This window comes from Sinohyriopsis cumingii, unplaced genomic scaffold (assembly GCF_028554795.1).
Source record: "Sinohyriopsis cumingii isolate HCF-2022 unplaced genomic scaffold, ASM2855479v2 utg000198l, whole genome shotgun sequence".
In the NCBI taxonomy this organism is placed as follows: domain Eukaryota; kingdom Metazoa; phylum Mollusca; class Bivalvia; order Unionida; family Unionidae; genus Sinohyriopsis; species Sinohyriopsis cumingii.
Genome location: NW_028315875.1, coordinates 3,054,252 through 3,070,658, shown reverse-complemented (window position 1 = coordinate 3,070,658; position 16,407 = coordinate 3,054,252). Strand labels below are relative to the sequence as shown.

Sequence of the window (16,407 nt, the reverse complement as noted above, 5' to 3'; positions counted from 1 at the left end):
AACTTTGATCTAAAGTTGAGCTTTCTTGCGTTAAAAATAAAGAGAAGATGAATTTGTTTAAAATAATTACGAGATTGGCCTTTCCAACCCAAAACGTTACTACAGTATCTGTGCCTGTACATAGGTCAGTCTCTGCAAGATTTTAAGCACATGTTTTGGAATGAAAATGCATTGAAAATAGTTATTATCTTGATTACTGAGAAAGAATTTTCAAATGATGGTGGAATTAAGGTCGTTTTGACTACTTGACACGCATAGTGTCACAGTAGAAGGACATATGATGAAATATGACAGTCGTGCGATGAAAGAGATATTCTATTCTGTACTGTAAAACACACATAGGACATGTGACTGAAAGAAACAGTATTTTAAATGGGAATCACGTTTTGCATACATTATAAGGAAGTAATAAAATCTCATTAGTTGCCATCAGGGCAAGTTTTAATGTAGTTCCAAATTCCTCCTAACACCTACAGCAGATTGACGACAGAAGAGACGTACAAAAAGATTAAAGTTGTTGTTGGGTTTAACGCCATTTTGCAGCACACGATAGGCTATACATGGCGGCCAGTATTAATGGTGGAGGAAGAACCCGGGAAAATCCCGGAAAGAACCACCGACCCACGAGAAGCTACTGGCAAAACTTTCTTACATACCCACATTGGCCGAATCGGTAAGCGCTTTAGACCTCTCGACCACTCGGGGTCCCCTCAAATTGATTGAAGTAGTTCCAAATGAACATAGAAACAGGAAACTGACGTAGTAACTTATGGTTGTATTTGTGAATTGCATGTATGTATGACTGGTACAACACATTGCTACTATACTTCAGAGAGGCATTGAGCGGGATACCAATCTATTGTTCATATTACTGTATGTATCCATACAAAATCCATCACAGACCCAGATCGTTTGTTGAATAATCTGCTATCAGGTCAGGGTTGTTGATCTCGAGAAAATATTCAAGACTTTGATCTAAAAGTGCGTCACGCAGTGATAGATCTGGGTCTATAATGTTTGAAGCAAGGTAAGTGTCAGACATGGATAAACACAGGGATACAAAGTCTTATTCCATACTCTGATTTTGTCCCATAGTCTTAGCATGCAAGGTAATGGAAAAATATCTTTCTGTACATGTTGTCATCAAGCATTTTATGTCCTCGACATGCATTATTACATGATAATGATCCATCATTATCAATTATTGTGTCATCTAACATGCTTGATATATTCAAAGTACTTTTATCCCAAAAAATTCTTTTCCATCAAATATGAAGCCCTCACTTCAGAAGTATTATGCGAGAAAGATTGCCAGTAGCTTCTCGTGGGTTGGTAGTTCTTTCTGGGTTTTCACGGATTATATACTGGCCGCCATGCATACCCTTTCTTGTGCTGAAAAATGGCATTAAACCCTGTAAAAACAACAACAATCAGAAAGATGATATTGTCCAGCAAGCTGAAACAATTCAAACTTGTTCACGGGCTCTAACCATTCATGGGTAGGATTTAAAACAAAATTCATCAATTCTGATGACATTGTGAAAGCATGTTGGTTCCACATGAGATTTCTTAAATATTTAAAATGAAAATACCACGAACTCAAAATATAAATTCTCAAACAAAGTTAATTTAAATTTCAAAAACACTGAATTTTTCTTAAATATTTTAGAAAAATCCATGTCACAGATGACCCTCCAATTTTCAGTTATGACTCCATAGTCTTAAACTAACAGTAAGAGCAAAAACGAACAGAATTTTTTAAATTAAACAAATATTTTTTTCCGCTAGAATACAAAGTGAAAATTAAAAAGACCTCACAGTAATGCAAACTAAATCCCATATAGTTCTAAAAATTCTATCACAAGTCAAAAATTATAAATTATTCCCAATGAATTCCTGCAGTGTTCTGAGTGAATTCCAATTTTGAATGCACTGATAAGCCAACAGCCTGGAAGATGCTAATGTTCCAACAGTCTTCACGTATCATGATATAATCCGAAAATTCTTAAATGAATGATTTATTATCCCAAAATAGTAATTTAGTCCAAAAATTATTATTGAGCACTTGGTAATTCAAGTGAATAATTTAGAAAAATAAATCCTCTCAAATATTAACTGCAACACAACTTAATTGATTTCACTAATACCGATATTAAGATACGGGATGAGCATTTTTAATATAATCAACCTTAATATAAAAAATCCTAAAGCACAATTTGAGGACTAGGATGAGGGTAAACTTAAAGGAAATTTCCATCAAACTGTAAACAAATTAGTTTCTAGAAAATTCAAAGGTCAGAATCAAGGCTGTATCTAGAACTCAAACCTAAAAAACATTTTCACCCTGCACGACATCAGACATGTAAACCCAATCTTAACAAAAGAGTGATTACACAACAACCTCATCACACAACATTCTTAATAATTCCTTTATTTTTTAATCTTAAATTTGTTGTTGTTACTAACAAAATAGTGAATATTACACAAAACTTCAGTCAGCAAATCATAAAGGAACATTGTCCCTTTATAGATTGATTTGAGTCTAATTAGATCAGACACTGTTATGTACATAATGTACATGCAATACATATTATTGCCAAACTATAGCTTCTGACAGCTGCTGAGAAAGAATTGAAGAAAAGAGGATGAAAGAGGAGAAAGAATGGTGCATATATGTGAAGGTGCATAGGAAATTTGTGAGGTTTTAGTTATTGAGAAGAAAAAAAAAGAACTTTTAGAAGTGAAATAATTCAAATACATGAAGAAATGTTAGCATTACTGCAATAAGTTGATTTCAAGAAGAATTTTAGGAATAAATTTAACCTGACATTTCTTAGAAAATGTTTCTTTTAATAATTCACTGTATTTTGATATGGTATTATACAAGGCATCCCATAAATTAAGTTGCAGATGAAACATATTTTCTAACTAATTGCTTAATTTAGATTCAACTGGAACAAACACTGTGCTAGTTTTTCACAAACTTCGCAATATAACAGAAACAATTACAAGAAAGTACTACAGTTTTTTGAAGAACAACTTTGTGCACAATAACTATTTCTGTAGAATCCTGTACATTAATTAACATGTCATTATTAACTAAAGCTTCTCATACCCTGTATTTACCACCATATCAAGTAAATATAAAATTTTCAAGAATTTGATCTTTTGTGTATCATACACCAGCCTTCTCATTACCTTTTGAGGCAGCGGGCTCAAAGTTAAAAATTCAATGCAAAGTCAGTACAACAATATTAAGAAAGGTTAAGTACTGTAAAAGTAGAAATCTCAGCTGTAAAAGAAGGCAGTAATTTTGCCTATAACTGATTGATGATGAGAAGGATGAAACACTTCTAATTTAAGAAATGATAGGCTTTTATTTTTCATAACCAACAATGATAGATTTAATGGAAGTAGATTGATTGTACTTTTGGATAAACATTTTTTCAACCTCACAGTAGAAAATTTTCATTTCATCAAAGGATCTTTGTATATGTTAAGCTTTTAAGATTAAAGTATTTTATTTCCACTCATTGGTCAAACTGGGTGTTCTTGTGTGCAATGTCTATGAAATGTGTTGAGTTTTTTCCACTCATAGATCAAACTGGGTGTTCTTGTGTGTAATATCTATGAACTTTGTTGAGTTTTTTCCACACATAGGTTAATCTGGGTGTTCTTGTGTGTAATGTATATGAATGGTGTTGAGTTGTTTCCACTCATAGGTCAAACTGGGTGTTCTTGTGTGTAATTTCTATGAACTGTGTTGAGTTTTTTCCAGTCCTAGGTCAAACTGGGTGTTCATGGGTGTAATGTCTATGAACTGTGTTGAGTTTTTTCCACTCATAGGTCAAACTGGGTGTTCTTGGGTGCAATGTCTATGAACTGTGTTGAGTTTTTTCCACTCATAGGTCAAACTATGTGTTCTTGTGTGTAATGTCTATGAACCGTGATGTATTTAACACTGGTACTGATGTTGCTACTATTAAGTGAGGTCTATTTCTCACTACCTTCTTCCTCTTCATGGTCATCCTAAAAGTGACTCGTGTTTGTGTTATATCAAGATACCATATTGAGACAGTGTCATAATAATGTATATAGACACAAATGGATAACTCTCATACTGCATATAAGGCTTGTACAAAAGTGTATGCATTACTAAATATAAACACAAAAGGATATCTCATACTGCATATAAACACAAAAGGTATGTCAAACTGCATATAACACAAAAAGATATCTCATACTACATATAAACATAAAAGAATATCTCATACTACATATAAACATAAAAGGGTATGTCATATTGCATATCATTTTATAAAAAAAATTCATACAGATTACAAACACATAAGTGTATGTCTTACTGCATAAAACAACAAAAGGGTGTTTCTTACTGCATATAAACACAAAGTGTATGTCATACCGGATATAAACACAAAAGTATATCTCTTACTGCATATAAACATAAAACAGAATGTCATACTGCATATAAACATAAACATAATATATTTCATACGCATATAAACACAAAGAGTATGTGATAATGCATATAAACACAAAAAGCATATGTCATACTGTATATAAACACAATGGATTTTTAATAAATTGAAATCAGATTATAAATGGTTCTCATTAGCCAAGAATTAAAATGATGTGAAATCACATCATAATTTGTTCTCATTAGCCAAGATCTAAAATTATGTGAAATAACACAGCAATGATAAATCAAATTAAACTGAATTTTATGAGATCCATGAGCATTCTCATTTTAAGAGAGAAAAAACAGAATGCTGTGGGGCTTTATAAGTGGAACAACTGAATACTGTCAGGATTTATAAGAGGGGCAACCGAATACTCTCAGGATTTATGGGGGGGGTGGGGCAAAAGAATGTTGTCAGGTTTTGTAAAAGGGGCAACATAATACTGTGGGGCTTTTCAATGAGGGGCAACATAATACTGTGGGACTTTTTAATGAGGGCAACAGAATACTGTGGGGCTTTTTAATGAGGGGCAAAAGAATACTTGGGGCTTTTCAATGAGAGACCATAACATACTAGTGGGAGGTAATCATTTACAACCATCTGTATGTACTTTATAAGATAAAAGAGTCTTGATTTTATCTAATAATTTATAACCATCTATATGTACTTATGAGATAAAACAGCCTTGACTTTAATCATTTATAACCATCCAAATATACTTCATGAAATAAATAGTCTATACTTAATCTAATCATTTATAAACCATCTGAATATACTTCATGAGATAAAATAGCCTTTACTTTATCTAATCATTGATAACCATCTGTGGGTACTTTATGAGATAAAAGAGCCTTGAATTTAATCATTTATAACCATCCGAATATACTTCATGAGATAAAATAGTCTTTACTTTATCTAATCATTGATAACCATCTGTGGGTACTTTATGAGATAAAACCGCCTTGACTTTATCATACAACCCCAGGAATATGGCTCCACCCACAGATATCCAGGCCATCCGTGGCAGAACACCTGCAAATAAGCTGAAAAATAACAGCATTGTAAATATTATGTGTTATGTTAAGCATGAAGTGTGCAAGACACATGAAATGTACACATACACAAGACACAATAAATATATACATACACAATAAATCTACACATACACAAGACACAAAAAATGCACACATACATAAAACATAAAAAATGCACACATACACAAGACACAAAAAATCTACACATACACAAGACACAAAAAAATGCACACATACACACGACACAAAAAATGCACACATACACAAGACACAATAAATCTATGCATACATAAGACACAAAAAATGCAAACATAAACAAGACAATAAATCTACACATACACATACACAATAAATCTACACATACACAAGACACAAAAATGCACACATACACAAGACACAAAAATGCACACATACACAAGACACAAAAATTGCACACATACACAAGACACAAGAAATACAAATAAAATTCTCATAGACACTTACACATACAGAGCTCCTTTTTCAGACCTGCCAACCCTGACGAGTCCGTCTAAGTAAGGGGGTTGACTTTTTTCCTTAAGTTTGACGAATTTTCAGTAAGGTGTAACAAAATACCATAAACTGTTATTGTAAAGCTGGAAAATGTAATTAAAAGTTTGGTATTTGGAACGTGCAGCGATGATAAACATTATGTCCAACTGAAAAGTTTGTCAAGTATGCCTAGACTTTATTTACCACTAGTACAGTTGCACAAATTTTTGTTCCAAACCCTATGGAGCTCACTGACTTGTTGCTATCTCTCAGCTTGATGTAATTCTTGTTTCCATTTCACATGACGACAGCAATCGTATTTCCCGCCATGAGAGTCATACTCAAATTGGCACGTGATGTCCGTTAAACATAATTGTGTCCCTTCCAGCTTATATTCATAAGAATCTAAATATTTATTTTTAAATTTCTGTGTTGACTCTTAACACTTTTCAAGAGGCTTAATTTCCCTTTTGTCTTAAATATGCATCACCTGCTGGATGCCATTTAAAAAAAACAGTTTGATCATGCAGACTCTTCACATGAACAAATATGCGCAGTTTAAATCGTCTAATGTGATGCTGTAAAGTAAGTCTGGTTCCTTGATCAATTTCACTACTTCTAATATGAAACCCGAATCCAAATCAAACACAGATGAACAAATTTTCCAGATTTTGCGGCAATGATCATTTTTTATGTAGGTTTTGCTTGTATGCTGTAAATTCGTATTTTAAGGGTAAATTTCCTAAGACTTACGGAAAAATCGTTAAGAGTTGGCAGGTCTGACAGTGTTTGAAATATTTGAGATTGGAGGGAAACAAGTCAGTTGACCATTATATTAAGATGTACAACAGTTTTTATTATTTCACATTATGATGTTCTGCAACATTTTCTTAAATAGTAGGTTCATTTGCACCAAAAATGAACTGATAAAGCTCTTTAAAGGAGATTTTAGTAGAATTTTAAATCATTATAATTTGATACTCACAAATGAAGTGTTAAATATAATTTGTAAGCTCTTCATGGAAGCCTTTTAAAAAATCATCATTCTATCAATATGAAATAGTCCTAGGGTCTTGCAGGATATGGACAACTTTGGGATAAATTGAAGTAACCTGTTCTTTTTTAATTCCACATGACAGCAGCAGTTATCTCTCTGAATGTGTGTAATACTCAGATCAAAACAAGATGACGTCCAATAAATGTAATTGTTACCTTTCCTGTTCTTTTGTGTGTGTGTGTGTCTGTGTCTGTGTGATTTGGATTTTTAAAGTAGCTTTAAAAAAATCTGAAACAGCCAAAGTGTAAAGTTTAGCACATCTGTATTAAGTGAAGGGTCTCAGTGACTCTGACCTTGATCTTTGAACCCAACATGCAGTAGGTTATTTCCTTACTTTTATGAATTTATGATTTATGGTGCAGAAAAACATTAACTTTATTTGAGCCATTGTGACCTTTACCTTAAAGCTATTCAACATCTTTATTACATTCAATATCAGCAAGCCATCTTTAAACTTTGGAACCAATATGTCACGTGTAATTAAAATTATTTTGTAGAAGCCTTCTGTATTGTTTGTGTGATTGGCCATGACCTTCAAACTTCTGACTCATAAATCGATAGATTTCTTACTTAACAATATGAAGAAGCCATCAACGTGGGATGGTCAAGGTATTATCATACACGTCAACTCTCATGCTGGGAGAAAAAAACTACAGAGTTTCGGGGTTGTTCCATGCCTACCTCCTGATTTCATAATATCTCCCAATTTTTGCAGAGAACTCCGGATTATTAGATTATGTATGTTGATTTTTATTTCTAATTAAACAAATCCTACATGAATAGATATCTTGTGTAATCTACAAAAGAGCCATGTTCTGTTTTATCACCTGTAAATATTGTTGTGAAGAAATAACTACCACTCTACAAAGTTTTTTTTTCTACAGTAAACATAATGTTAAGTTCATGCATTAATCACATGCTGGTGGGAAATATGCACAGAGGGCACATGCTGGTGGGAAATATGCACAAAGGGCACATGCTGGTGGGAAATATGCACAGAGGGCACATGCTGGTGGAAAATATGCACAGAGGGCACATGCTGGTGGAAAATAAGGCATCTCACAGGGAGAAATGGCATGTCCTATGAGAATTTAATGCATATTGGACAAAGAAGAATGGTTAATATTTATGAAGCTTAAAAATGCAGCGAAAAACCTCCTGATTTTAGGTCCCTTTCTCCCAACTTTTTTTATTCAATCTCCGTTCATGGTTTTTGAAAAGTTGACAGGCATGGTTTATAGTGTTTAGAATGAAACCTGACATGTGGAAACCATTATTATCTTAAAACAATAGTTATCAGGGAACATAGACTAGAACTAAAGCTATACTGCAGAGAAACCACATTTCTTCTTTTCCATCAACCTTTGATCTTTAGACCACATATATGCCATCTTGACTTCCAATACAACTCATCCACAAAGTTTGCTCATGGTACCTGACCTAAAACCTATAGTTTGTGTACAAAATATTGTCTTCATTCCATCAGTGAAATTAACATTTGACCTTTTCACCAAAACAATGACATGCTACTTTCTAACCTGAATGTGCAAGCCATCCACAAAGTTTAGTAACGGTACAAGGTTGGGAAGTACAGTTATTGCACAGAAGCCAGTTTTCTTCCATTGACCTTTGACCAGTTGATTGTACAATGAGAATCAATAGGCTTTTTCCTTAATCTGTGTGAAAGCCATCCATAAAATATGTTTAAACTTGAAATCTAGAACTAAATGTATTGTCCAGAAACCAAAATAAACAGATGGATCAATTGAATGACAGTCCCCATTGCAGTATATGCTGTCCCCAGATATGGCTGTATAAAAAGTAGATATGCAATTCAAACCATACAGGAACTTTATTTATTATCTTGTGAGGCAGATTGCAAATCTCAACAGGGACATCCTAGTGAAGATTAATACCTGACTGACAGTCTACTACCAGTACATGCAAAGCTGCTCAAATGTTTGGCATCCAAACAGACATTTAATTCAGTAATATGCTGCCAACCATGAGTCAAAACTAAAATAGCAAATCAAATGTTTCCACATAATACAGTGTATAATAGGCTCATCCACAATATCTGACAGGCTCATCCACAATATCTGACAGGCTCATCCACAATACAGACCTGCCAACTCTGATGAGAATGTCTCAGACAACTGATTTTTTTACCTTAAATTTGACCATTGTCAGTAAGGTGTAACAAAATATCATATACTGCTAACTGTAGGACTGGAAAACATATTTAAAAGTTCTGAACTCGAAACATGCAGTGAGAGTAAACATTATGTTCAACTGGAACGTTTGTAAAGAACATGTAGACCTTAATTACCATTTGAACAGTTGCACCAACTTCAGTTCCAGACCTTATGCAGCTCAACAGATTGTTGCTATCTCTCAACTTGACATAACTCTTGGAGTTTTTTTTTCATTTCACATGATGAAGACAATCATATCTCCCCCATAAAACATACTCAAACTGGCATGTGATGTCCAAAAAACGTAACTATGCCCCTTCCTGCTTTTATTCACAAGAATCTGAATGCTCCTTTTTATCCGTCTGTTCTGATTATTAACACCTTTTAAGAGGCTTATTTTCTCTTTCATCTTCAACATGCATTGCTTGCTGGATGTCAGTTTTAATAAATTCTATGATCAATAGTTTGATCATGCAGATGCTTTGCATGAAAAATATGTGCAGTTTAAATCATCTGTGGTACTGCTGTAAAATTAGTCTGGTTCCCTGACAAACTCCACTAATTCTAATATAAAAATCCAATCCAAATCGAACACGGATGAACCAATTATCTCGATTTTCAGCACAAGAATTTTTCGATAGTTACTGCTTTTTATTCCACAAGCCCATATTTTAAGGGTCATTTTAGTAAGACTTACAGCAAAATCGTAAGGGTTGGCAGGTCTGACAATGTATGAGAGGCTCATCCACAATATCTAACAGACTCATCCACAATGTCTGATAGACTCATATAATAATATTGTAAATCTGATTTTCAAACATATTCCCAGAGAGTCTTGAATGTTCCCACAGAATCTGATTGTTCCCACAGAATCTAAATGTTCCCATAGAATCTGAATGCTCCACAAAATCAAAGTTTCCACAGAATCTGAATGCTCCCACAAAATCCATATGTTCCCACAGAATCTGAATATTCCCACATAATCTGAATTTTTCCAAGAAATCCAAATGTTCCCACAGAATCTTAACTCTCACAAAATCCATATGTTCCCACAGAATCTGAATGTTGACCATAATTGCCAGGAAAAAAAGGTATATTTACACTTATGTCTCAACAACTGTGACAGGCACAAAATACCCATCGTAGCTTATTGAGATATCAAATGCTTCTGAGATGGAATATTTAGCAAAAAATGAAAACATTTGGTTAGCTTATCAGTTGGTTGGACCACAACTCTCTTACATAACAATGGAAACTAAAACTTGACATTAATCTATATGTGAGCCTAAGTTGGTCTAATTCAACCAAAAGTTCTAAACGTAATATGCTGAAAAAGACTAAAGTTTCCCCTGGTAAGGTGTATGAAAATTAATCTTTAAATACCAAAATGAACAAAAATTACAATGTATTTACATATAGACTGACAGATAAGTGTTGTCATTCTTGATGCCAGCCACTCCATAGAAAATGATCGCAAATAAACATCTGAACCATGTTTCCATACATATTACAACAAAACTGAATACCATCATCTAAAAGACATCTTTTGTTTACAAACTATATTTTTTTCTTTTTAAGCAACTATGATTTCTTTTTAAAAAACTTACCCCTGAATTCCCTGCTGTCGAAATACATCCCTGAGAGCAAATATAATATTCCCTGATGAAAGTGGGCTTCCAGCCTAGAAAGGAAAAATCCATTTGTGTAGTTTATGAAGTCTTATGAAGATCTGATTATACAAATGGCAGAAGTGGCTGTTAAATAAAACTTCTGCAAAACTGACATGGCTGCAGATGCTGCCTCCAATACCAATGCAGCCTGGGACATAACACACTATTTCCTGTACTTTTAAAATTAAGTTTCAGGCTTCTCTAGGCTCCTGAAGATAGACTACAAGATGCTTGTCCTGACAGACTGGTACATCTGGAACACTTAGTCAAAATATTTGGAATTTTCATCTGAAAACATTTATCAGTCAATTCGTCTTCATAAAAGATTTATGCAAAAAGTAATTTAAGTGTGGCAAGAACATAGTCATTTTTTCAATCAGATTTATTAAGTACTGCAAATTAAAATAAGGTTGAGAATATTTGTCATGGAGCTCACTAATACATATTTTTTGTTTCCATCTTGTCTGGTGGAAAGTTGGTTCTTGTTTCCATCTGGTCTGGTGGAAAGTTGGTTCTTGTTTACAATTTGATTTGGTCGAAAGTTGGTAAACATTTTGTAAACATATGTCTTCATAAATAATAGATGAAATATCAGCTTATCAGACACATTCTTCAATAAAAGCAGATTGTTTTGAAAAGGAGAGAAGTTGCAAATATAAAGTGGATGATAAAATTTGTTTATGCTCTGTCATATTTATATTATTTAATTGTTTAAAAAGAAAGTATGCAATTTCATTTCTACAGCCATTACAGTTAAAAGAAATAAAAATTCAGCAAAGTTTTCTACAGGATAATTTCATTGTTGTGCTAGCCATGTATTAATTTGGGTCTTAAGGCTTCTCAAAAATATTTGCAAGGGGAAGTAACCTTATGTACTATGTGGACTGCATTAAAATGAAGTAAATGACTATGCAGTTATTTAACTGTGATTCCGTATCACCAGTAATGTTTTGTTTTAAAAATGTGACAATATCTAAAATGTTTTTTTCTTCTGCCTAACTAAAATATTCATGAAACCTTGCTTTAAGAGAAACAGCCAGGTAACTTGGGTCAGCATTGCAACAGAGGTGTCCTTTATTATAACCAAATTATCTATAGATGCGTTTGCCTTTACTAATTTATGACAAAGACTGAAAGAGGTTTGTGAGGATGGGCTTTAGACTGCCAAAAGTAATCAACACCAAAAGTAATCAATATCTTCAGAGCACTTATGACTGCCAAAAGTAATCAACATCTTTGGAGGGTTTTAGATTGCCAAAAGTAATCAATATCTTCTGACTGCTACTGATTGCCAAAAGTAAGTAATATCTTTGGAGTGTATTTCATTGCCAAAATTAATCAATATCTCTGTGGGTCAGTAGCTGTTCATTATAAGGACTCTAGCTTTCCACATGCACTATTTGGAGATACAGTTTTTATGAAAAATGCATATTTTTGGAGGCATAAATATAAGGGAATTTATCCAAATAAATATTACATTAGGAATCTTGAGTAGAATCTGGCATTTTCCTGGTAGAGAACCATAACATAAATGCAAAGCCTCCATGTTTATTTCACCTATTCATTTCCAAGAAACAATGGTGACCCTGTTTTTCTGTTCTATCAAAGATGATCAATTCTTGTTCTGTCTAGCTTACAAATAAACAAATCCTTCAAATCAACATACAGACCTCTGCTAACATGATCCTAGTCTTAGCAACATCCAGTGGTGTGGTCAAACCCGCAGCAAAACACCCTATAATACACAATAAAAGGTATTATAATAAAAGATATTATAACAAATGACAGATCACTTTCAAGCTGTCCTAAAAAAAGAATCACAGTCAGTAAAACCTGTTCATGAAAAGCCATGGTGGATTGAGGAGTTCTTTACCAGCACAATTTTTTTTCAGAACAAGAATAGATATCAAGAATAGATGGAGTTAGGTACAAACCTCTGAATAAGTTATCTCTCAAAACTTATCGAATGTACAGAATACATAATGAACTTTAATCGTTTTCATGGAACAAGACTTTCCCATTACGCTGCCTGAAAAAATGGCATGCAAAACCTAACCAAGCTGCACCAGATGGATACATAAGAAAAAGAGTAACACAATATACCACTGCCATCGTCATGGTGGGGCAAACAAAAATAAATATATAGTTGTCTATTGACAATTTTCCACACATATCTATAATGTATTCTGCTGATCATTTTCCACATATGTCTACATAACTACCACTAGTTAGCAACACAACTGCAAAATGACCCCTCTATAACTGGCTTTCACTAAAAACTGGCCACATATTTTAGTTCCAAAAGGTGATTCAAATTGTAAGCGAACTTCATTATACCAGTCCCATATAAAAAATGGCCAAAACACTTTGCCCCCCACAGTGTACTGTACAGGAAAGTGTATTTGCATTATGCCAGGGCTGGTGAAAAAGCTTTAGAAAAAAGACAATATCTTTTATTAAAAAAGCAACTCAGTGTCAATACAAATCGCCCATCTATAACTGAAAATGTGACAATTTATGCCACCAAATTTTTAAGATAATGACATCGCAGGCTAAGAACTCTTCCATTCAAAGGTATGTTATACCCAGGGAAGGCAGTGTTTAAAAAAGTATATACCAAGGCGTTTTGATTATTCAAAGTGTCAATATGAAAATGATATAAAATTTTGAATTGATGCAATCTTCATGATATAATTTTGCATGAGACAATATTTTCCTGAGACAACTCCACATTAAGATGCATTTTCTGGGTCCCAAGGATATTTTACTGGAAAGGTCTCACTGGATAATTTCGTATTTTGACACCTCTCTAATTTTTAATGTAGAAGGCATGGACCTAATTGTCATAACATTTATAAATTCACACAGAAACTAAATCTGTAATATGGTTTGGATTAACTTTTGAGTTAGGTTTGAAAATGGGTTGGCTTGTTTGGTGACTGCCTGTTACAGTTAGACTAGCATTGGAGATCAAATGCGTAACGTGGGCTGCAAATGAACAGCCAACTTGGCACATGTAATTATATTTCTGCTACAGAGATAAATATCTAAAAATCTAGATGGTTGAGGGGTGATGAAAAGTATGCTAATTTGTTATAGTACTAGTGAACTTTATTCATGCATAAGACACATACTGATTCTTTTAGCTGCCTTGTCACATGAAAATATTCAAAATAGCTCTTTGTTGTCAAAAATGAATGTAAAAAAGGGGTTGGTGGCAGTGTTGATTGAATGTAAAAGCCACCAGCTATAAAAGGAATTAACCTGATTGCAGCAGTCAAAATCTCACATGCATGCTTTTACAAAAATCATTAGTTTGCTTTTATTTGCATCTTCAGTCTAAAATTTTTATCATTTTTCTGCAATAGGTCATTGTCAGATGAAAATTCACCAGATAAACTGTCCAGTGAGACCAAACGGTCCTCAATGATGTCATTTTTTGTACTTCCTATAAGTAGATCTGATCGACAATGGACAATTAGTCTGTTTTTGAAGTGAAAGGATACTATAAAATTTATGCAAAATTATGAAACTCCTTCTACACAAATAAAATCTGACCTGGATGCTGTTTATAAACCTATAGCACTTCACTATATCTAGAATCAGTACACGGATGAAATGTTTTAATGATGGCAGAGAGACTGTTAATGATGATTTAAAAAAGGTAGAACATGGATAACTCTTTTAAAAGAAATGGTAGATTCATTGAAAGTATTCCAGGGACGGACCTGTCAATACATGTAGTAACATACATGCCAGAAAGTGTCAAACGTGCTTCAAGAACTGTGGTCCAGTTTTAAGCACTAACTCAATGGAAACAAATGATGAACTTTGACCTAGTTTTGAAAACAATGTTCTTAGAGCAAAATCTATATTCTGCACATAATTAAACAAGCAAATAAATTCTCATTCTTAGATAAATGTATTTAGCTGTTCAATAAAGAAGCTAAACTGCATTATTAGTAAATTATCACTGAATATTTTTCCTTTCAGACCTCAACAATTCACTCCTATTTAAAAGCTACAGAACAAGTCACATGGGTTACGTATGCACATTTACTCATTTTAAATTAAATATAAATGGTTCTTTTAAGATTTAACACTAACTTTCTTTAACCAAAGTCTTTTTAAGCCTGATTACTGAATGATATGCACCTTAACTGTCACCAAGAAACTTTCAGATGAAAATTATCAATCGCTATGCACTTTTACAATGGTGGCCATGTACTAAACTTGGGTCAAAATAAGAGCGCATAGAGTGTCATCGTCACAATCGAGGGTAGTCCAAATTTGTTTATTAATATGCATAGCTTTCATTGTGACATCACAGTGTGCGACATTCAATCCAGATTGTACTGGATCACACCATTAGGCTCATTTTGTCCAATAATGTCTATGTACTTTAACATTGATTTTGCTGCATGCACCTCTCAGGGTGTTTAAATAATGACTTTCAAAGGAATACGGATGTATATGAAGCCATGCCACTCATTACTGAACTAGCCGATGCTGAATGCCCCTTTTGACTTGTACCATAGCTGTATAAATTTATTATTTTAAATTATTATCAACTCATTGTTACATGCTAAATTGCTATTTTTACATTTTTCTTTAAATTACAAAAAAATTCATTACAATTACTACTTCTTTTATTTTGTTATTTTTAACATCCTGTTTATTTAAAAGTATGCATACTGTATTGTAAATTCAGTTTTTTAAAATCAGTTTTGAATATTTTCTGCAAGGGGAAGAACTCTGCAAACCTCAAACCATTGATTTAAAATACTCTTCATCATAGGCTATTTCCCTTGCTTTCTAAATACAACTGGCAAGTAATTGCATGCACTGTTTTTTTTGTGTGTGAATACATGGTTTCAGCATGAAATTACCAGAAATGAAGCTCTGGACATCCTATAAATGTTATACAAAGTAGGCCAACATACCAAATCTCATAAAATCTATTTTAAAAAAGCTACAAGAGTGGTCACATGCTCAGCCAATCAGATCCAATTCATCAAATTTCAAAGTTTCATGAAATATGGGCAAATGGTTCTGGAGATATTAAGTAAACAAATGTGTGAAGGATTGATGGACAAGCTGACTCCAGAATAAACCCTCCAAACTTTGTCTAAAAATAAATATTAAAATGAGGGGTTTACCCCTTTCTCTCAGTCTGAATCTGGCAGTTGTCAAGAAAACTTGCTCCATATCCTGATCTTATTGACTGTTAGACATTGAAACTACCTGACACAACTTAATATCAACCTGTCAATGTTAAATAGCTATAATGGAAGGCTAATTAACTTGCTATTAAGGATGCCAATAGGTTTGTTTCTTATCACACCTTAATGTATATAAGTAATGTTCAATCTACTTAACCAATCACAATTAATATAGAGCATAACCTCCTTAACCATTAATAACGACCTACTGGTTTGTAACTTTCGTCTTTGTGCAGGA

At 33.4% G+C, this 16,407-nt stretch overlaps 1 protein-coding gene across 7 annotated transcripts in view; it reads right to left on the bottom strand.

Moving 5' to 3' along the window:
* Positions 1–2,829: 2,829 nt before the first annotated feature.
* Positions 2,830–16,407, bottom strand: part of LOC149774582 (mitochondrial S-adenosylmethionine carrier protein-like) — a 56,840-nt gene continuing 43,262 nt past the window's right edge. For all 7 annotated transcript variants that reach the window (XM_089945111.1, XM_089945112.1, XM_089945106.1 and 4 more), the window contains 3 exons: positions 12,618–12,682; positions 10,885–10,958; positions 2,830–5,524 (listed from right to left, as the gene is read on the bottom strand). In XM_089945111.1, coding sequence (XP_089801237.1) covers positions 5,401–5,524; positions 10,885–10,958; positions 12,618–12,682 — 263 coding nt within the window. In that variant the 3' untranslated portion in view covers positions 2,830–5,400. The remainder of the gene's footprint in view (positions 5,525–10,884; positions 10,959–12,617; positions 12,683–16,407) is intronic.